Genomic DNA, 22,208 nt, shown 5'->3' on the forward strand with positions numbered 1-22,208 from the left:
ATAGTAATAATTATCATAATAATAAAAACATAACTTCATTTTTAGCGCGCCTATTTGGAAACACATCACTAAGTGTGGTATTCCACTGTGATCTCCCAAAGCCACACAACACAATAGGTTTAAAGTGTTCATTACTTTGCAAAGAGTAGATAGGGGATACAGATTTTAAATTCAATTCAAACATTAGTTTACACGGGTAAACCCAATGAAACCAGGGACTCATTCGCAAATGTGCCCTGGATACAGCGATCAGTGAACAACAAAGTAAAATAATGATGCATTACATTAAGGCTACTATAGAACACTATAAACATGCATTACAATAAGGCTACTACAATACACTATATAAAGCCAACTTGTGTGCAACTGCTGTATGCCGGTGTTGGTGACGTTCACAATATGTCCAAATAAACACATAGAGGAGAGCAGAATCACTTTTTGTGATGATCACGCCCTTTAATATTTCTTAATAAATATATACAGACGCGACACTCGTTCTGTCGTAAGTGAAATGCTGAGAAGCAGAGAAAAAAAAAACGTGTGCATGTTCACGTGACGGGGAGTGAGATTCTGCAGGGTAGTGGAAATTGGGCACAACACTGGGTTGCGATAACTTAAGTCAAGTCATTTTTATTTGTATAGCCCTTAATCACAAATAGTCTCAAAGGGCTGCACAGGTTATTGCACAGACTATTATTTCAGACTATTATCACACCATCCCCTGATCTGGAACCAACATGAGGGCAAGGAAAAACTCAAAAACGTCCACATGAGGAAAATGAAGACACCTTGAGAAGGGACCGCACATGTGGTAATCCCTCTTTCAGTATGACCAGGTTGCAATGGATGTTGCAATTACAAATAACACAGATACAGAAATATTGTCAACAAAAAATATAGGTTATTCATATGCTATAGAGTAGAAGTGTGTTTTAAGCTTAGATTTAAACATTTCCACTGAGGTTGCACATCGGATCTCAGGGGGAAGAGCTCAGTAGCCTAGATGGTAAGGCGCCCGCTTTGAGACTGGGAGGTCGGTGGTTCGCGCCCCGGCCGAGTCATTCCTAAGACTTAAAAAGTGGTCGGCGGCGCCCTCTGTTGGCTGCGGCTGCATCGGCTCGCTACAACGGGTCAGGTGCAATCGACATTTCGTTCTGTGTACATTGTTACACAGAATGACAATACAAGGAAATTATTATTATTATTATTATTATTATTCCACAGCACCGGTGCCCGGATGGAGAATGCTCTCGAACCTGCGGAACACTTCTTGGCTCCTGGGATCACCAGTAGACCAGCGCTTATAGAACGAAGGCTTCGGACCGGAACATATGGGGAAATCAAATCTGAAAGATATGAGGGAGCAAGTCCATGTATGATTTTGTATAATACCAAGATAACCTTGAAATCACATCTTAGGCTTACAGGGAGCCAATGTAGGTTAGCTAAAATCGGCATAATGTGATCAGACTTTCTTGTCCTAGTTAAAAGCCTCGCTGCAGCATTTTGTAACAGCTGAAGACTCTTGATTCTGGACTTCGGGAGACCAGAGAGTAGTGCATTACAGTAGTCGAGACGGGACGTAACAAACGGGTGAGTTATAATCCCCGCATCCAACGGAGACAGCATTGGACGAATTTTAGCAATGTTGCGAAGATGGAAGAAAGCGGTTCTAGTAGTTTTCTTCTCGTGTGTTTAAAAGAACAGATCGGGTCAAATATGACACCTACATTTTTAACTGAGTCACTCTGTGTGATGTGACATTTGTCAATGTTTACAGAAGTTCTTGAAAATTAGTCACGGCATTTAAATGGACCAATAACTAACATTTCGGTCTTTTCAGAGTTAAGAAGCAAGAAATTGAGTGGCATCCACTCTTTTATCTCAGTGAGGCAGTCCTCCAAATTTCCACAATTTAGTGTGGCAGATTCCTCCAACGGAAGATATAGTTGAGTGTCATCTGCGTAGCAGTGGAAACTGATTTTATACTGATGTTAGTCCCTAAGCACAACGTTGTGTTTCGTTTACTTTCTGTCTTTTACCCTGATACGTATTTCATCTTTTCTTTCTTCAAAGTCGTCATACTGTACTTGTTTACCCTGGTGATCAATGTCCAATGTCATTGCATACAATGTTTCATTATGTTGATATCAATGACATTGGACAATTCAATTCAGTTAAGCACTCCCTAGTGTGCCGCATGTTAATTGTTTGAGGCTGAAGGGAAAGGCGTATGAATACGGAGATCGTGACGCAGCACTGAAGCAGATTTACAAACACTCCGTGAAATTCCTTCTGTGTTGTTGCGGTGGACTGTACCTAATTTGTTGAACCTTTTGTGATGACTTTTGTTTTTAAAAGTAGCATTTTTTTTACACACAAGTACGTAATTATGTACAAAATGCTACTGTTAACAAATACATTTTTTTGGTTTGAACAAATTTATTGACACTAAAAACAGAAAACAATCATGACAATCTCAACAGCAATTAAGCACATTCACAATATTATATTCCAATATTACGTTTTTAACAGCAAACACAAAGTGAGGTTTGAACAAACCTTCTCAAAAATCAAACATATTCACAATTTCATTATATAACATCTTTGTTAGTGTCAATAGATCCGTCCAGGCCAAAGTCGATTGTCCTCGGTCTGAACAAATCCACCGACACCAACAGCAGCAAAACACAGAATGTTATAAAATTACAGGTTAAAATTACAGGTCAAAACATGTTAAAAGCATAGCCATTTTCAATATTACCACAATACGATTAACTAAAATGAATAACCTGTATTACCTACTGAGCCAAAGTAACCACAAAGAAAATCTTTATACTTTCAATTTAGGCACCATGATAATTTAGGCAATATTTTTTTATGACATTTTTGGCGGACGTTGAGCTTTGTGATTATTTAAGGGAAAAAGAGTGCCTCGGCTCAAAAAAGATTGATTCATTTATTTTCCATCCATCGATCCATTATCTGCACCGCTTATCCTCAGTAGGGTCGCGGTGGTGCTGGAGCCCATCCCAGCTATCTTCAGGCAGTGGGCAGGGGACACCCTGAACTGGTTGCCAGCCAGTCACAGGGAACACAGAGACAGACAACTTACTCCATTTACACCTATGGACAATTTGTACCAGCCAAATAACCTGACATGCATGTTTTTGGAATTTGGGAGGAAAACGGAGTGCCCGGAGGAAACCCACGCAAGTACAGGGGGAACATGCAAACTCCACACAGGAGGTTCGATCTCATGACCTCAGAACTGTGCGGCAAACGCGCTAACCACTGCTCCCGCCATGCTGCCCTATTCATTTTCTATTTTATATATTTGAAATTCTATGGAACTGTTTCCACGGAAACTTTACTATTCAATGAAACGATTTTACTGAATTGTGTTTTTGCGTATTTATGTAACTTATTTTAAATCATTTCTATTTTTAGTTTTTTTAAGGAACCATTTTATTTTTTATCCAACTAATTGTGTATTTATTTATTTAAATACTTAAAATGATGAATATAGATACAGAAATGATGATGGTCTTTGAGACCTTTTGGCCTTATACAAATAAACATGACTTGGTTTTGAACCTTAGTTGCAGTTAGCTTCCACGCCGTTAGGATGTCGCTGTGTTTTTTTCTTGGCTACCATAGACATTCTGCCACGGCGGGCGCGCCACTTCCGCACACAATATCAACAACTATGGCGAAGACGTACGACTATTTGTTTAAACTGCTATTAATTGGCGATTCCGGAGTCGGAAAGACGTGCGTCCTGTTCAGGTTCTCAGAAGACGCCTTCAATTCTACCTTCATATCGACAATAGGTACGGAAAAAGTTGACCCAAATAAACACGTTTGAAACGTGAACCACCGGTTGTATATTTTGTTGGTGGGGATAACACGGGATCGTTTTGTGACTATGGCGATTGATGTGTAAGGCTATCTCCCGGAAATTCACAGGTGGTTAATATAACATTTGACTAAAAGCATACCTGTCAACCTCCACGGCTCCATGCCCTTACAAACTGTCGAATTTTCCTTTACAAAATACAAAATAATCTTACACCATATTTTTTTTTCAAGCGTGTTTCTTTATGTAGTTTAACATGTTATATTGTACATGTGTTTCGTTATATCATATATATTGTTTATTAACATTTTGTTGTGAGATCCTGAGTTGCTCGACATGAATGAGGTTTATTATTAAAAAAAAAGTTCAAAAAATAAGTAGCTTGGATGAAAAAATACATGCAAATATAATTAAGTAGAATAATACAATTTATTATTCAAATTATGAATTCATTTTCTGGATTAAATTATTGTTGATAATATACTGATTAAAGGGATAACCACAAGCCTGTCTTTTTTTCATTTTCTCATTTTATACTTCCTTTTTTTTTTAACTTCTTTATACAACATAATAATTCGTAATATAATGCAATGAGGCGCTTGAGAGCCGGCTCTCCTTAATGAGTTGAGCCGAAAAAGCCGGTTCTCTAAAAAGAGACGGACTTCCTTTCACTACACCAAACCGCTCGCTTTGTTTGCCGAAAAAAAACGATACCGAGATAGAGGCTTCCGCGGCGAACTCGTTTGACTTGATTGATTTGCTGTTTCGTGATAGTCGGTGTATACAGAATGGTACCCATAATTGACAAATTTGCGTTTTTCCGTACAGATTTCATAAACGTACTTTGTACGGCAAAACCGTACAGGTTGACGGGTATGTAAAAGCCGACAGTTATTATTATTATTATTATAAAGTCATCGTGTGCAGTTGGTTACCTGTAACTCTCGAGGCTAATGACAAAGATCACGAAATGCTTTTGCTGCTCCGTTATCCGAGTCATGTGACATTTTGAAACTGATGTATACCATTGCACCTCTAGGAATAGATTTCAAGATAAGGACTATAGAGCTCGACGGTAAAAAGATTAAATTGCAAATCTGGTAAGTTTGGACTCCTGATAATAGTTATTATGATAGTCGTGTTGGTGTTGTTTGCAACTACTGTAATAATACACAGTGCACAGCTTACTGTTTTTTACTGGCTAGATTGTTTCAAGCCGACAACAATCAGGATTATTTTACTCATTTTGTAACTCATTTGATACATCCATAAACGTTTACGACTGGAGACCATTTCGTAGTTATTGTTTCTAGCACATTTGTTTGTGGCCTATTTGGGGGGTTGGCGGGGGGATTGTATTAGCTGCGTACAGACAGCTGTCCGTTTCAATGATATGATACATAAACATGTGCCTTAAAAGAGTATTTTTATTTATTTATTTATTTTTCTTGTAGCTTGCAGGAAAGACATTTAAAAAAAAAAAAAAACCCTACCCCACAAAAGGATGAAAAAAAGATCTTTCAAACCTTAAAATATATTTCTAGCGACCCCAATAAACTCTAATGTTTAAAGAAACTCTTATTAATTTCCCTTAATATGTTTATCAAATAATGCATAGCGTAAGTATTTAAAGTAATCATTTATCAGTCCATAAATTACTAAATACTGTAACACTCCCTTCATTTGTCTAACTGTCCATGGTTTCTGTGGTGGTATTTTAGTAAGTTTCATAATGCGCAATCTATGAAAGGACTCCAGGTACACCAGTTTCAATCCCACTCTTTATTTTTACTACAAAGCCACATTGGTGTAACTTGCAGAATGTGTCTGGTATAGTCTTGCTAAATTAATGTAAATTTTAACCAACATGCAAACCTTTAAGGAATATTGTGTTCTAATTTGAGCCAATGTGGTTTAAAATAATGTGTTTATGTTCTTCTCAGCAACTTATTGGAGTTTAATTTCATTACATGGTGAAAGGTGCAATTAACCTTTACGGTATACCGTTCTGTTGCAATCAAATCTATTCAATACTGGTTTTGTGTTCATTTCAATAGTCCCAGACAGGTTTTGCAGTAAAAAACATACATTCAGATAAAAACGTCATATTTTCCTTGTCTCTGCATTTTTTTCTTTTTATGAAGGTTGTGTTGGATATTCCATAGATTATTTGTGATGCAAATGAAATGTATCTTGGCTAATCACCCCTTTTCATGTTGTCCTTTCCACAGGGATACAGCTGGTCAGGAGCGGTTTCGAACAATAACAACAGCCTACTATAGAGGAGCCATGGTTTGTATTTGCACCAAGAGGGAAATAACACTCCTATTAATGCAAAAAGTGAAAACTGCGAAAGATTCTCCCTTAGGTTTTTTTTTTAAAATAATAATTGATTCACCTATAACAATGCACTACAAATTGAAAACGTTGTGATTGTGTTTTTGTTTCATCTATGTTGATAAATATCTTGTCTTTTGATGACTGAAAATTGCGTCTCAGGTGAGTACACATCACAGCCCCGCTTGATTGAATAGTTTTTCCTTTAGTTTATTGTTGCGGGCGATACCGTTATAAATACTGGAATAAGTCTGATGTGTTGCCCATCCTGGTTGGCATGTGTTGTCTGCAAAATTTGCAGTGCACTTCGCCGCTGTTTTAAAAAAAAGTCAGACTTTTAAGTTGCCGAAATGACTCCAAACCACTGAAGATGGCGGCCTCTCTTGTCTACAACTCATTCATCATGCTTTTAGTGGGTATGCAGGGTCCTATTCTTCATCTTTTTATTACCCATTTTGTCCGTCTTGAAGTTTTTTTTCATTTATGGTGGCAAAAATTATGTGACGATGATTATCGTTATCGTTTTATTGCCCAGGCCTACTCTTGAGTAATAGTACCGTAAAATCTGGACTATAGAGCGCACCTGTGCGCTCCTGATTATAAGCCGCATGCACCACATTTTGCGGACATAATTAGTTTTGTCCTTACACAAGCCCCACCTGAATATAAGCTGCATGCTCCAACATTTAAACATGTAACACAGTCAAACGTTTAACCCAAACCTGACTTTAGGTGCTGCGATTGTAACTACAGATATAGTACACATTTCATCCACCACAATCGGCAACATGAACGGAAAATGATACTGGTAATTAGAATTGAATGCAAACCTTTAAAGTCCAGGTCCCGTTGAAAGTAATCCAATGTAAAAAATGTATATTTCCAAAGTTAAGGGTGGGAAAAATATATATCCACTATTGTCCGCTGCAACAACAAAGAGATTTAACTCAGCTTTACCCCACTTCCCGACAGCCCGCGTTTGCTCCGCCCCTTCTTTTTAATTCGCTCGTAGAAAACATATCACAAGAAGTCTCTAAAATAAATACATTACAAAAATATACAGTTGCAAATACATATTATACATGGTTACACATATTTACAAAGAAAGACGGTACACCGAGAGAGTTTTCAAAGCTTTAATAAAAATAATAATATAACTTTCATCCCAAACCGTGCCTGTGAAAGGTACCACCACGCTACTCCTAACACGCTCGCAACGCATAAAGCGCAGCTGTTAAAAAAAGCCGTACCGCAATTGCAAAATTCACGTTTAACCGTCTTCAGCTTTCTCCTTATAACTGTTGCCATCAAGGGCGTTTTCCTCATAATTGGAACAAACCATTGTCATACGAGCAATTCGAACGTAAACTAAGAGAATGCAGAATCAGTCTACCTCGGCGCACAATTCCACCGGTCTAAATCTTACCTTTTGTACTTGAGTGCCGCTCTTGGCCGTTTGAAAAATTACATAAATTGGCCGCTTCACTAAATAAGCCGCAGGGCTGAACATTTGGGAAAAAAAGTAGCGGTTTCTAGTCCGGAATTTACGGTAATGTATTTTGAAGTCTCAGCCTGTGGCAAAATAGTTGACCTAATGACATGGGTAAAAAGTGAATTTCTCTCTTAGAATAACATTCCACAACACAATTTTAATTTCAATGCCTCATTTAGACTAATGGCGAGCAACTTCAACATTTCGGGGCCGACTTCTTGTTTGAGAAAAAAAGATAAGCTATATTTGATCAATAGGCTAGTCTCTTGTTCACAAAGTTTTTTTTTTGGAGCCTCATTAACCTTGGCCACTTTTTTTTAATTACAGGGAATCATGCTTGTCTATGATATCACCAACGAGAAGTCTTTTGAAAATATCAAGAATTGGATGAGAAACATAGAGGAGGTATTTATTTCCTTTCTATTATCCTGCTTCAGAGGTTGTTTTTTTAACTGCCAATTTGGGTTTCTGATTTTGTAATGTTGCAATGTCATGTAACAACAAAAAAAGAACAAAACTCCTTGGCTAGTTTACAGGCCAGGCAACCGCACAAGATGCTCTACCTTTTCCCGCATGTCATTGTTACTTTTTACTTCCTGGTATATCTTTCCCGTCACTTAAAGCATTGTCGAGAAAGTTCAGAGATTCACATAGTAAAGGATGCATTTAACATTTTCATTTTTTTTTTAAATCATACACGGGAAAACATTTTTTTGAAATATTTTTCCCGATTATGTACAGGAGTCCTGACACTTGCAATATGATCGGATTCATACCCCTTCTTATCAAAATATATTTTAATCTCTGATTAGAGGTAAGATTGGGCCTAAAAAGCCAGCCCCACCCTAATCAGCCCGCGGGTATAAAAGACCGAACCAGCCCGAACCTGACCGGTTAACTTAATTTTTGGGATCGGGCCAAAAGTAAACCTGAATTTTCACATTTTATTTGTGAGTAGAAACAATGATTTTAGCCGTCTCTGAAAACAACTACTCACCCCCTACCCCGCCACGTGTCTGCCTTCAGTGTCCGACAATTCCGCCGAACAGCGCCCAATTTTATTTGTGAGGGAAAAGGTGAATTGGCCGGCTCCGACTACGACCCCAACCTCACTCCTCGGCGTGACACGGATCGCCCGGCACCTCACACGTGCTGAGTAGTGTGAATGCTGCCTAGATCTTCCACGTAGAACACACGATGAGTGGATAGTTACAAAAAATATATAAATAAAAAGAATCCGCGCGAGAGTAGTCTTAATGATTAACATTTTGTACCCGGGCACCAGATCTTACCTATTTGTTCTGAAATAACAATCTTTTTTCAAAGTAGAATCTGGTGATATTTTAAACTTTTTCCCTTGGAAATGATTTTTTATGCAGATATGTAATGTTACATTTAATGTTTAGTAGACACTCGAAATAAGGAGAGAATAAATCAAGGGATTTTGAACTTGCAAGGAGTAAAAAGAGAAAAGCTTTCAGATATGAAAGTCGGTTCTAAAGTCCCTCGCCCTAACCCTTTTTATTGCAAGTTTACATCTGCTAGGTTATAAAAGCAGATCAGTGGGTGTGGATATAAAAGCTCATACGCATTGCCTGATAGCCATAAAGATGTAACAGTCAAAACAATTAACGATTGCGCGATAAAAGTCTAAATAAAGATTTAGCATCCTGTGAAATCTCCTTTGCAGGTCCGAAATATTAAAACAGAATAACCTTATAATGTACTGTTTTCGTCAGAACGATTTAAATTCAGTCATTCACTTTAACATATCTGTTTGAATGTAGAGTCCGATCTTGTCATATTATGTATTGCTTGACCTTTTTTAAGAAATGTTATTTATTGACATTCAATTTTTGTCCTTTTCTTAAAGCATGCAACATCTGACGTTGAAAAGATGGTTCTTGGCAATAAATGTGACATCAACAATAAGCGACAAGTGTCCAAAGATAGGGGTGAAAAGGTAAGAACCAACCTTAATTATGATAAAATCATACCTTGAGGTTTTAGTGACCTGATTCAAGTTTTTGATTTTTCTGTGGTCTGTGTGACTGCAAATTGGAGAAACTCAGTTCGCTTGATATTTGGCTGCAGTTTGTCAACATCAGAAAACTCTTCAAGCCATTTGATGCCGCGCACAGTCGACTTTAATTGTCGCGCATTATAAAGTTAAAACAACAAATGCATATTATACTTCTTAAAAGGACTTTGTCTTTATGTGGTGCCTACTAGTGGTCATTACGGCTACTGCAGAGAAATCTGATTTTATTGCACGGACACGACTTGTACCCGATCTGTTAAAGTCTGCCTGTACGGCACATATCCGCTTTTTTCACACCAGACCCAGGCCACTTTCATATGTTGTCCTAAATCCGATACGTATCCGATCTTTTTGGAATGCGACTGCTGTGTGAACGTTTGAGAGGTATTCAAAAATAAGCGGCAGACGTCACTATTCTGCCTTTGACCGGGTAGGAGGAAGTGGAGAATTCAACAACCACGACGGACGAGAATCACACATTTGTGGAGGATGAACACTTGTTTATTTTATAACTCACGGAACAGCTAACATGGCATTGCAGATTCCAAATACGTCACAACCTTTACATTCAAGGTGGCAGTAGCTTAGGAGGTGGAGTGCAAGGTCCTGGCTCCTCCGAGTTAAATGTTGGAGTGTCCTTGGGCAAGATACTGAACCTCTAATGCCCCCGATAAGCAGGATGTCGCCAATATCGGTGTGTGAGAGTGTGTGTGTTTGTGTGTGTGTGTGAATGGGTAAGTGTCAAGCTGCAGACCATTTACCAGCCCGCCACACGGACAGCATTCAATTTTGAATTTAATTCATATTCGGGGGCACAACGCACCGCTGTTAATATACATGAGTACTTTTGCGAACATGAGTGCATTGCGTGTGACTTCATGTGTCCTCTTCTGCGCATGGGGGGAGGTTGTATTGCGTTTATAATTACTTTCCTCAGAGTCCCATTCAGTTGATGAATTTCTTTTCAACTTTCTTTATGCACCCGCCCTGCTGGTTACTAACAGCATACTCCAGCCCATCACAGTTGCGCTCACAGACAGTCAAGCCCACCTAAGACAAAGCCTTTCCTAACCTGCCCCTGTGATAGCATTTGCTGTCTGCTGTCTGTTGGGAACACAATCCACGATACGTTGATATCAATGACAATAAAGAAAATTCAATTCGAAATCCGCGAAGCAGTGAACCGGCAATAACCGATTTACAAAGTAGGGAAGGGTCTCGGTCAATATTCCCTCTAATTTTCCACGGGTCTGAGCGTTCACACAAAGTCGGTGAGCAACGCTTGAAACAATAGTGAGCAGCAACCCCAAGTGTGGCAACTAAATCATTATCAAACATGTCCAAAACTTACATACCCACTTACATATAGCTGAGTTTCCGGCAATGCAAAATTATTTTTCACTTTTGAAGGAATTGAGTAATGTACGATTGCAAAGGTTGCAGGGCCTACAAACGTCATTTGTTTTTTCAATTCTTTCACAAGATTTCCATTTATTTTATTCCTGGTATCTTTTGTCGCATAATACATTTTTGAGGGCTTATTTAGTCGGCTGCACGATACAGAACTGTATTTAATTACATTTTTTAGTGGAAGTACAATGTTGGCAACAAGATTAACTTGATATAATTGGAAATTATTTTAATGCAACACAAACTTTTTCCTCTTTTTCCCTGTTTGTTTCTCCTTTTTTTTTAAATTCCTTTTTAAAAAAATCTCATTGTGTTTATTTTTTCCTAGCTGTTACTTTTTTCTTGCTTTTTTGTTCTTATTTCATTTTTCCCTTTATTTGCTTCTTTCTTTTCTTCTGGCTTTTTTTCTGAATTTTTCCTGCTCTTTTTTTCTCTTTCTTTCCTTTTGTTTTGTTTTTTTTTTCTCAGCTTTTCACTACTTTTTCATTTTGGTATTTTTTTTCTTTTTTGTTCTATTTCCCCCCCTTCTTTTAAGTCATTTTGTACACAATTTTACATAATATTTAGTCGCGTAGGGATTAAAGAAGCAAAAACAACCTGAAGAGCCGTTTGGGACCCGAAAGAGCTGGTTCTCTTTAGTGAGCCGAGCCGAAGAAGCCGGTTCTCGAAAAACTCTACTGACTTTACTCAACTTCGTTCTACTTTGACATTGACTTCCAAATACTGCATTTAGAACACAGCGTCAGGGAAACCCGTGTATTTTTACCTTCATGCACTGTAACTTTGACTTAATTCGCTTTTTAATTAGCCATTTCAAGCCCTCATTTTTGTGAGCTGGCTAGATTTTCTTGTGATTGGAAAAGCTCTGGGTAGTGCGCAATTGCGCACACACGCAGCTTAGAGGGAACAGTTGTCTCGGTACTCATAGGTCGAGAAATTTGTATTTATTTTACATAACTTGAGCGAGATGACATTATTGTAAGCAAAAAAAAAAGAAAAAGAATGTTGCTGTTTGGTCACTTTGAGTCACCGCAGTTCTTAGGCTTCTTGGCAGCACTTGTTTTTAGTTGCGATGCACAATACAGCAACATCTAGAGGTCAAATATTACACAATGACCTTTTAGTTATACATTTATCCAGTACAAATGTCTTTTTCTGGGTTTGTTTTATTAAGAAGCCTTCTTATGTGGTTTTCTTTAATGTTCTTGTAGCTTGCTTTGGAGTATGGCATTAAGTTCATGGAGACGAGCGCCAAGGCCAACATCAATGTCGAGAGTGTGAGTCTCAAATCTTCGGTGAGAAAAATAAAAAGAACATGTAGGTTTGATTCAGTTTCTACTTACTTGCAGGCCTTCTTGACACTTGCCAGGGACATTAAATCAAAAATGGACACAAAAATGGTAAAAAGAACAGTTCGAGTGGGACCGATTGTTTTCTTGTATGGGTGTTATTTTGAAAACATAGCTGGTGTCAATTAATTGTGTTGCTTCAGGAGGGGAACACACCTCAGGGGACCAACCAAGGAGTGAAGATTCTGGAGCAACGAAAAAAGAGCAGCTTCTTCCACTGCAGCCTCATTTGAGGACCACAGAGGCCTTTTTTCCTACTATAAAACCCGCCCAAGCTCAAATAGGACGGTTCCTTGCTCGGGAGCAGTATTTCTGTTTCCACTTCTCCATTGCAGCCTGAACATTGCTGAAGACTTCCAAGCCACTTGGAGGAGGACAGCAAGATATTGTGCAAATAACAGACCTGTGCTGTTGTTTTTTCTCATCGTTTTTATTTTGTCAACCACCGGAAAAGATCATTTCTTTGTTCTTCTTTTGTTTGTTCATAGTGAATGCAATTACTGCCAGATACTGACAGTCTAATCTTGCAGCAGGTATAAAGCATTTCAGGCAAAGTGGCCACGTTGGGGCCATTCTGGTTCAGCTCTCAAAGCCAGTATCTCTTCTAATCTTGGCTGGGGTGTCTTTAACTAGTAGGAACCCATAAAATGTATTTTGTCATTTCGTTGACATTGTACAGTTTGTTTTGTAATGTCTGCCCCCAAAGCCAGTTTCACATGTTAATGTGAACTGTTAAAATGTGAAAACTCTTTGTCTTCAGTAGGATATATTACAAGTAGCTCTCTTGAAAGATGCATTGTTAGAAGATGCAGTTTAGGTGTCATTCAGCTGCAAATTTAAAGTACATTAGGTAGCAGCGTTTTAAAATAATCTCCTAAATCCAATTTCACACACTAAAGTGAAATATTTTGGCATTTAAGCACTGAAATGCTTGCATATGAAAACAGATCCAAACAGTTGCCTCAGCTGGATTGGTCTCCTTTTAGATAAGGGCTAAATATGTGCTTCTATTCATAATGTACCCTTTTTGTTTCATGAATCATCATTTTTTTTTTAAATAGTTTTAAATAATCTTTAACCCAACAGCAGAGTGTTTAAAGCACACAAAATACTGTAATTTGATTCATTTTTACCAGTGCAAATAATTCTCCCTGAAAACTGCCATTCAACACAGCAAAATAGATTATTTTACCTTAAAATCTACTCATTTAGAATGATTACATTACTGTATTCAGTTATTGCCTTTCTCCTGCTTATTATTTCTAATCCACAACAACAATTAATACTAGGCAAACTCTTACTTTCTAAGCAACATTTGCCACCTTGTGATTATACTTCAAACCAACAATTAGTCATCCCCGTATAGTAATCGGGGTTTATCACCTGTAAATTCCTATAATTGCATAATGTCCTTCTTCCAATGTTCATGGAGCAAACAGTTTATAACGCACTGAAAAAAAAAACCTGCTTGATTGGGAAACTAATAGATTTAATTTGTTTATCTTTTTTTAAATGTTGGTGTTTGTATTAAAGATTTTTTTTTTTAATAGAATGTTTGATTAAAATCACAGTCTGGCCTGATTAGTATTTTAAAGGAGCACTCGTATTATGTATCAAAGCAGCCCAAATCGGCATTTTGTTATATTTTGGGTTGTGTGCTTTCATTTGGGTCAGAGCTGCAGTGTTGGATGCCTTTTAATGCTAACCTAACAATTTCAAGCCTGTTTTCATATGGTTTTAATGTTCTCCATAGTATTTAGCTGATTTTCAACACATGCACCTTTTGTCTTGCACCTAATATAACATATCCATTTGTCTTTAAGATCCTTGTGGCTGCATTGTGAATCTTGGACCTGCGTGTGTGTGCGCTTTGATTCATGTTCATGTTGGTTGACATTGAGCCACAAAAGGAGCATTGTTTGTATAAATACAAAGTAGAAAAATCAATGCAATCAAAACGGGGAGTTATTAGTGATACATTTCTTCCTCCTGTTGTATCACTGTATTCCCACTCTTTTGCACTCAGAAACTTTTTAACCTAAAATTGAGTAGGATTTTTATTTTTTTACAGAAGAGTGTTTGCTGCAAGGAATAGAAGAAATAAGTGTATGTGTAAGATCTTCAATATGGTACATAGTGTCATTGTTCACGTTTTGCGGGTTCAGTCTGTCGCTATTTTCTTCCCCACTGATGTTCTTCTGCACAGAACAGTATGATCACGCAAGTGACCTATCCCATTAAGTATACTGTATTTGCGACGACAGTACGGGATAGCATACAACCACTTTATTTTCACAACACGCAAAAGATCAGGCTGCCTTTTTAACAGAGGAATAGAACTCTGATCCTTGAGAGCCATAACCCTACTTCCTACTACTTCTTTTCCGTATTTGATAAACAGGTTCCCTATCACACTTTTACAGGGCTGTTTGTGAAAAATGGAGACATGAAAAATGGGTTGGATGAATGGATTTTGAGGGCCAGGATTTTCGACAATATGAGTACAGTATAGCAAAGTGGTCAAAGATAGTTTGATTTTAAGTTGCAGGAAAATTCAAAGTATTGTAACCTTTGATGAGGCCTACATCGTTTTTGTCTTATGAACCACACATCCAGCACAAACAGACCAAAGGTGATATTTACTTTTCTTTTTTACGGTCATCAATATCTTCAAATACATTTAATACTTTGTGAAATACATAACAAAACAATTACCGATTGTACTGTACAACTTCCAAGGTGAAGATGTGTATCTGCAGTTTGTAGAGCGATGTCTACTTTTTTTCATCAATAAAAATGCAAACCAAACCACCTTCTTTTCCCCCCTTTCTGGCTGGTAGTACGCTTAAAAGACTTTATACTTGAAGGAGGCAAGTGGGAAGGGAGGTTAATGTTTGCATCCAGAAGAATTCAAAAGTCCATCTGTTGGTGATGGCTGAGTTGCCTACTTTATATTCGTATGTGGAAAGTACTGTGGACACAAGATGCCATAAAAGTGCAAATCAATGATCTGTATCACTTACGGTAATCAAGTAAGAAATGCAACACATTTTTTAAATTTGGTACCTGTTTCAGATATTATTTTCACCGATTTTACCGTCAGACTTTTAATTATCTGGATGCCAATTGTTCTAGCCATTCTAAGGCAGACAGTTTATCTGCTCCTTACAGAGGATAAAGAAAATGTTGCAGTACTATATATAGATAATGTGTATGTGTGTGTATATATATGTAATATATATATGTAGTTCATTCATTATCTGCATCACATATCCTCAGTAGGGTCGCCGGGGTGCTCGAGGGGGATATTTCGCTTGCTCATTCACACCTAGGGACAATTTGGACCGGACAATTAACCTGACATAATTTTTTGGGGAATGTGGGAGGAAACCGGAGTGCCCGGAGGAAACCCACACAAGCACGGGGAGAACATGCAAACTCCACACAGGAGGTTGGATCTCATGACCTCAGAACTGCGCCGCACACGTGCTAACCACTGCTCCGCCGTGCGGCCCATATATATATATATATATATATATATAATGTATGTATGTATACACAAAATGTGTGTAATCACTAATAGTTTAGTGAGGGGTGAGCAATGGGTTCTCTACATAATTGTGTACTTTTCAGGATTATGTTTGCCTGCTAACTAGAATTTGCAGTGTTCACGAGATTTTTCCCCCTCAAATGTTTTCCCTTTTGCTAAACTGCTGCTATTTACAGTCATTTGATTTCACAATGATTTGTACTGTTTATATTGACTCACCTGAGGAAGTCTGGTGCACGGACGATCATATGTTGAAAGTCCTCCAAAGACAACCGTCCGTCATTGTCCATGTCGGCCTCGTCCAGAACCTTCTCGCACACCATGCGCACCTCCTCCTCGGTCAGCTCGTTGCGCGTCAATTTGTTCAACGTCTTCTCCAAGTCCCACTTGCAAATGAAGTCATCGTCGTTGAAATCTTCCCATTGAGAATGGAGGTAAAAAGTTGTGCGGGTCAATATTCGTCCTGGATACGTTGCTGAAAAGCACTGTTGGTTTGAACGGTTACTATGTTTTAAGCGACCCAGCTTTTAATGACCATATGACTGCTACTATGACAAAGCAATCTCATGAGGCAGTAGAGCTGTTAAGATGTTTGACTGCCTAAGCATTTGAGAAGCCATTTATGTTACATGTTCATGTTAAAAACGTCCTCATCGGTATAAGTTAAAGGTTTGCTCATACAAGTACATTCTTCGCAATGTCTTTCTCAATTACCGTATATCTTAAAAGCATAGTATGCTTTGAGATCTCGCGGTGCCATTTCACTCAGGACTGAGAACATGTCAAGGAAGTCGTCCAACGTCATGTTTCCCTGGCCGTCCTCTGAGAAAACCTCAGCAATTCTTTGGCGGAACGGGTTGTCCTGTGCAGGCAGAGGACACGACGTTAAATGGTTAGCTTTGTTGATATCCACCTTTTGTTGTAAGATTATTATATGTCACTGTCCATAATTTGTCATGTCTAAATATTTTCTTCATTTATAACTTATAGGTTTATTTGGTTGCCATTATATTACTTCAGTTGGGTTTTATTTTAGATTGCGAAGGGGACCGTCGTATGATCTATCACCGTACTACTTTGAGTGGAATACACAATGAGAGCCAGAAAACATCAACATGTAATCAGCTCAAGAATTCCAGCTTTCCTCTATTACCAAAAAAACTATTGATTACTTTTGGCAAATGTTGAGCAGTCTACATAAGATTTCTCCAAGGATGATGAAGCGATCGTCAGTAATATCGTGCTGTACTTACCTGTGGGCAATGTTCCCTCTAATTTTCCACAGGTCTGAGTGTTCACACAAAGTCGGTGACCATTGTTGAAACAACAGTGAGCCACCATAATCCCAAGTGTGGCAAGATAATTAATTATCAAACATGTCCAAAACTTCATATCAAGTTACATTTTGATGAGTTTCCGGCAATGCAAAATTATTTTTCTCTTTTGAATGAATTGACTCATGTACTATTGCAAAGGTTGTACGGCCTACAAACGTCGTTTGTTCTTACAATTCTTTCACAAGATATCCATTTCTTTTGATTTCCTGATATATTTTGTCCCATAATATTAACATTTTGGGGGGCTTATTTAGTCGGTTATAAGATACAGAACTGTACTTCATCCCATTTTTTAGTGGAAGTACAATATTGGCAACACGATTCACTTGATATAATTGGAAATTATTTGAATGCAACACAAACTTTGTATTCTTTTTTTCTGTGTTTTTTTTCTACTTTTTTAAAAATTCCTTTAAAAAAAATCTCATCGTGTTTATTTTTTCCGAGCTGTTACTTTTTTTTCTTTTTGTTATCTATTTACTTTTTTCATACATTTCTTTTTTTTCTTTTTTTCTGTTTTTTTTCTAAATATTTCCTTCTTTTTTTCTCTTCCTTTTGTTTCTTTTTTGGTATTTTTTTTTCTTTTTTGTTCTATCCCCTCTTCCTTGCAGTCATTTTGTGCATAATTTTACTTAATATTTTGTCATGTTGGGATTAAAGAAGCAAAAACAACCTGAAGAGCCATTTAGGATCCTTTTTATTGAGCCGAGCCGAAGAAGCCGGTTCTCGACATACTCTACTAACTTTACTCAACTTCTTTCGACTTCAAAATACCGCATTTAGGACACAACGTCAGGGGAACCCGTGTATTTTTACATGCACTGTAACTTTGACATAAGTCGCTTCTTATTAAGTAATTTTGAGCCCTCATTTTTGTGCGCTGGCTAGATTATCTTGTGCGCCGAGAATGTGCGAGCAGTGCGCAATTGCCCACGCGCGCAGCTCAGAGGGAACACTGCCTGTGTACCCTTTTAATGTTAAGCTTTCTAAAAGATTTACATTTAGCTTGTGCACTGCCTTCTTTTGTATAAAAATGATGGTAAACCACCTCACTTTTCACACAAGTCCTAAAGCCATTGTTGTGTAGCTCATTTATGCTCAGAATATTCCGTAATAAAACCTTCGAAGAAAGTGCTCATCTCCAGCTCTTGTTTTGTTCGACTTCGCCCCTCAGAAACAAGGTATAAATACAAAACACGGAGGATGCTATTCCTCAGTGGTACCTTAAAATGCAGGTGACACACAGCTGTGCTCTCTCCACTTCAGTTATGATCTGATACACCAGGGGTCACCAACATTTTCAAATCCGGGGGATACTTTTTTGTTAGTGATTAGAGTGAATTGCTGCCAGTTTAAAAGGTATTACCAAAGTAGCATCCTATGTTATTACAATGTTCTTACGTCATTATTATGTTAGTACCAGGTTGTAATTATTAGAAGTAGGGTTAAAATAAGCATCCACCGTGATTGTGTCAATAATTTTTCACGCAAATTTGAAATAAAATTTCCTAGGAAATAGCTGACCCATTAAAGGTTAGCTATTTCTTCAACTAGTCTACAAGCTATTCAGGTGCTCTTAACAGGGTACGTGGTGCACGTGGGAGCCACGTTAGAGACCCCTGCGTTACAAAGACTCTGGTAAATTACTTTCTATCTTGTGTTTCTTCTCGATGCCTTGAATAAAAAGCACGGCAACCCCCTGTGTGATTTGATAACTTGTAAATTATTTGGACATCCATGTGGGTAATTATTGAGGATTTTAGGAAACGATCTAAACAAGTTCCCGACATCGTTAAAGGAAAGTGTGTTAATTAAGTGGACTTTTATAAAAATCTGTTGACAAACCATTCATTGTCACTTTCATTTCAAGTGTATTCTAACTAAACTAAGAAGGACTTTACATTCAAAACAAGTTATAACACCACAATTCAACCTAATAATTCTAGGCAAGGTGTGGATTTCTGTAAAAACAAGGGCTCTCAACCTTGAGTTAAAGCTTAAACTGACTTAATCCTATGAGTTAAAACTTTAAAGCTGCTTCAACTCTTAAGTTGTGAAGCCATTCAGAATGCTAAGTTAGAGTAGGTTTGAAGCTGTTTTAATTCAGTTTACGCTTAAGATTTGAGCTTGGGGTCAAACAGTCAGCCATTTTCATATAAAGCAGACTTTATATGGAGAGATATGTGACCTAGCAATTGGGCGCCAGGCGTATTATTTGAGTTTTCAAAGGAGTCAGGTAACATCGCTCTTTTCAAAGAATTCTTTGGATGAATTGCTCATCAATAATGAAGGCAGACGAAGGGACGGCGGGGTTGCAGCGAGTGCGTTTCGCCACCTTGAGCTCGGGCATGCTGCCAATCAGCTCGTATGGTAGCTTCACATCTGGCTGCTCCGTGTAGTCCAGAGGCACTAGTTGCGGCGCCAGGTCATGATAGCGGTGGAAGAGTCTGAAAAGTATACCGGACAACATCTGCATGTTACTCAGGTCCACTGGTATCAGTGGAGGTGATTGTATAATTGAATATAGCTGACAACTTTGACTCACCTGAGAATTTCTTTTCTTGTAAAGTATGTACAGTCCTAGAAAGTTGTCACAATAGAAATTTCAGAGAGGGGAATTTCCCTCCATGCAAAGCTAATTTATATGTCTCACTGCATATGTCGTCACAATTGTCCTGATTTCTTCATTCATGACCTCTTTATTATTTCAGTTATTTATAATTCTTTATTAATTTGGCATAATTAACTTCTTAATTCATTTTTTGATATGTCATAATTATTTGCCTTTTTATTTTGGTTGTTATTACTCAGCTTCTTTGTTAAACGTTAATAATAATAATAATAATTTCCTTTGTATTGTCATTCTTTGTAACAATGTACACAGAACGAAATGTCGATACACCTGACCCGTTGTAGCGCGCCGATGCAGCCGCAGCCAACAGAGGGCGCCGCCATTATACCAATTAGGTATGACTCGGCCAAGGCGCGAACCAGCGGAAAAAAAAAATGTTTTATTTTGTCGCCAGGGGATTGAGTCTGTCATATCAGTTCTTGTTAGAAACGGCTTGGACAAAAGACTCCTGTTTAGGGATTTTCCACTCGGGCTTGCTCTTTCGTTTCGTTTGTGGGACCGCCCTCCCAGTGTAAAAGTGATTGTCAGCCATGTTGGTCTTTCTACTTGTAAATCATACAGCCTTGTTCCGTACCTCATCTGTGCCCGGATTATTTTGTAAAAAAAAAAAAAAACACTCAACGGATCTGCTCAAATCCAGGGCTTGTTTCATCCGTCTCACAACACGAATGTAAAAGAACAAGTTTAACATGTAATGAAGTAAAGCCGTTCCTCTTAAGCTATTGCAACCTTTGTCATGGTAACTATTTGAAAAGATCACACATTTCATATTATTACAGTGATTTGCGGATATTGTCACTCATCTACTCATGGCTGCCATCCTTGGCCAAAAGTGGAACTGCAACATCCGTGTCAACCTTGCCACTACTTACCTGCTTTTCACAAGAAATCAAATTATTAAACCAAAATGCCATTAACTGAAGAAAAGGTAACAGTTTACAGGTACATTCACTGTTGAAAAAAAGGGTTTTGTTCTTGAAAAGCTTTTAACATTTCAAAATCTGCAAAAACAATAGGTAAAGTTTAAAATGTAAAGAAAATATTTCAAATATTTAATTCTACTGGTTTTCTTTTGTTTATCTTGATATATTTTTTAAAACTTTATTTTTGATCATTGGTCAGCAACCACCGGGCTGCGGATTGATACTGGGCCAAGAAAAAAAAAAGAAAAACATGTTTATGCTTATAACAACTTTATTCGAGTTCACACACATTTTTACAACAATTCTACGTTTAAGTGAATGTCATACACAAGGTTTTACAGTATCGTATTCCTGTATATGAGCAATCATTGATCAGTCGTCAGATACCGCTGTTCATATTTACTCGGCATTGGATGATACTAGAATTGAACTCGGATTGCAGCGGTAAGAGCACCAAATTCTAACCATTGCTTCACTAGGATTTGTGGTGACATAGGAAAGGTATTCGATTTTATCTCATCAACTATTTTTACTCACAAGGCCGCAATGTACAATATTGTAATTGGGCATTGTGGGAAAGAGTTCAGCCAAAACAGTGTTGTATACCGTGGTACTGTGAGTTAAAATAATGTAATGATGAGAGAAAAAATAATGCCCTTTCCTATGTCATTCCAGATTCCTAGTGGTCTAATGATTACATAGATGACTTATTGTCAGACATTAAACCGGTTTGTGGTACAGAAAATGTTGCGAGAACTGTTTTTGTTAATCACTCGTGCTGTTGCTTATGCCTACAAATGAAAATTTTTGTTAAGACTGGTCATGCCCTTGTCATGTAATTGTGGCTGACTTATAAAGTACACCAATAAAGTAGAAATCCAAAAAACTTTAAAAAATGTAATAAACTGGTGGCACCAACCTGGTAGGCGTCCAGCTGGCCTGCGGTGAAGACGGTCTGCTTATTCCCCATGTTGGAACAAGAAGACGCTCAGCCTGGTTTCCATTGTCGTTGTTGTAGGGCACCTGGTGGGCACTAAGAGATATGAAATAGCGGGACAAAAGGACGCCAGGGGCGCAGGGAGGTGAGGAGGAGGTTGGGGCGGCTAGATGCAGATCATGTGTCGGGCACCACATTTGGTTGCCCTTAATAACATGGTTTATCCTCTGTTGTGACTGGCAGCTCCCTTTGAAAGTGAACAAGGGCTGTCGTTCAGCATTGTGCCAAAAGCTATCAAACGCTCCTTTGGTGCCAGTCCAGGGCCGACGCCTCCGCCGCCG

At 38.1% G+C, this 22,208-nt stretch overlaps 2 protein-coding genes across 2 annotated transcripts; one reads left to right on the plus strand and one right to left on the minus strand.

Moving 5' to 3' along the window:
* The first annotated feature begins 3,678 nt into the window (after positions 1-3,678).
* Positions 3,679-15,298, plus strand: LOC148373599 (ras-related protein Rab-8A-like). Its single transcript, XM_088327080.1, has 8 exons — positions 3,679-3,833; positions 4,899-4,959; positions 6,091-6,151; positions 8,016-8,093; positions 9,562-9,651; positions 12,351-12,416; positions 12,489-12,539; positions 12,632-15,298. Exons 1-8 carry the CDS (start codon positions 3,710-3,712, stop codon positions 12,719-12,721), a joined length of 621 nt encoding a protein of 206 aa, XP_088183206.1. The 5' UTR covers positions 3,679-3,709; the 3' UTR covers positions 12,722-15,298.
* Positions 14,705-22,106, minus strand: cib3 (calcium and integrin binding family member 3). Its single transcript, XM_088327092.1, has 6 exons — positions 21,850-22,106; positions 19,921-19,955; positions 19,711-19,822; positions 16,753-16,900; positions 16,258-16,453; positions 14,705-15,459 (listed from the first exon to the last, which is right to left on the minus strand). Exons 1-6 carry the CDS (start codon positions 21,898-21,900, stop codon positions 15,438-15,440), a joined length of 564 nt encoding a protein of 187 aa, XP_088183218.1. The 5' UTR covers positions 21,901-22,106; the 3' UTR covers positions 14,705-15,437.
* Positions 22,107-22,208: the final 102 nt, after the last annotated feature.

Source organism: Urocampus carinirostris, chromosome 1, assembly GCF_059441175.1.
Source record: "Urocampus carinirostris isolate Australia breed hairy pipefish chromosome 1, RoL_Ucar_1.0, whole genome shotgun sequence".
NCBI classification, from domain to species: Eukaryota; Metazoa; Chordata; class Actinopteri; order Syngnathiformes; family Syngnathidae; genus Urocampus; species Urocampus carinirostris.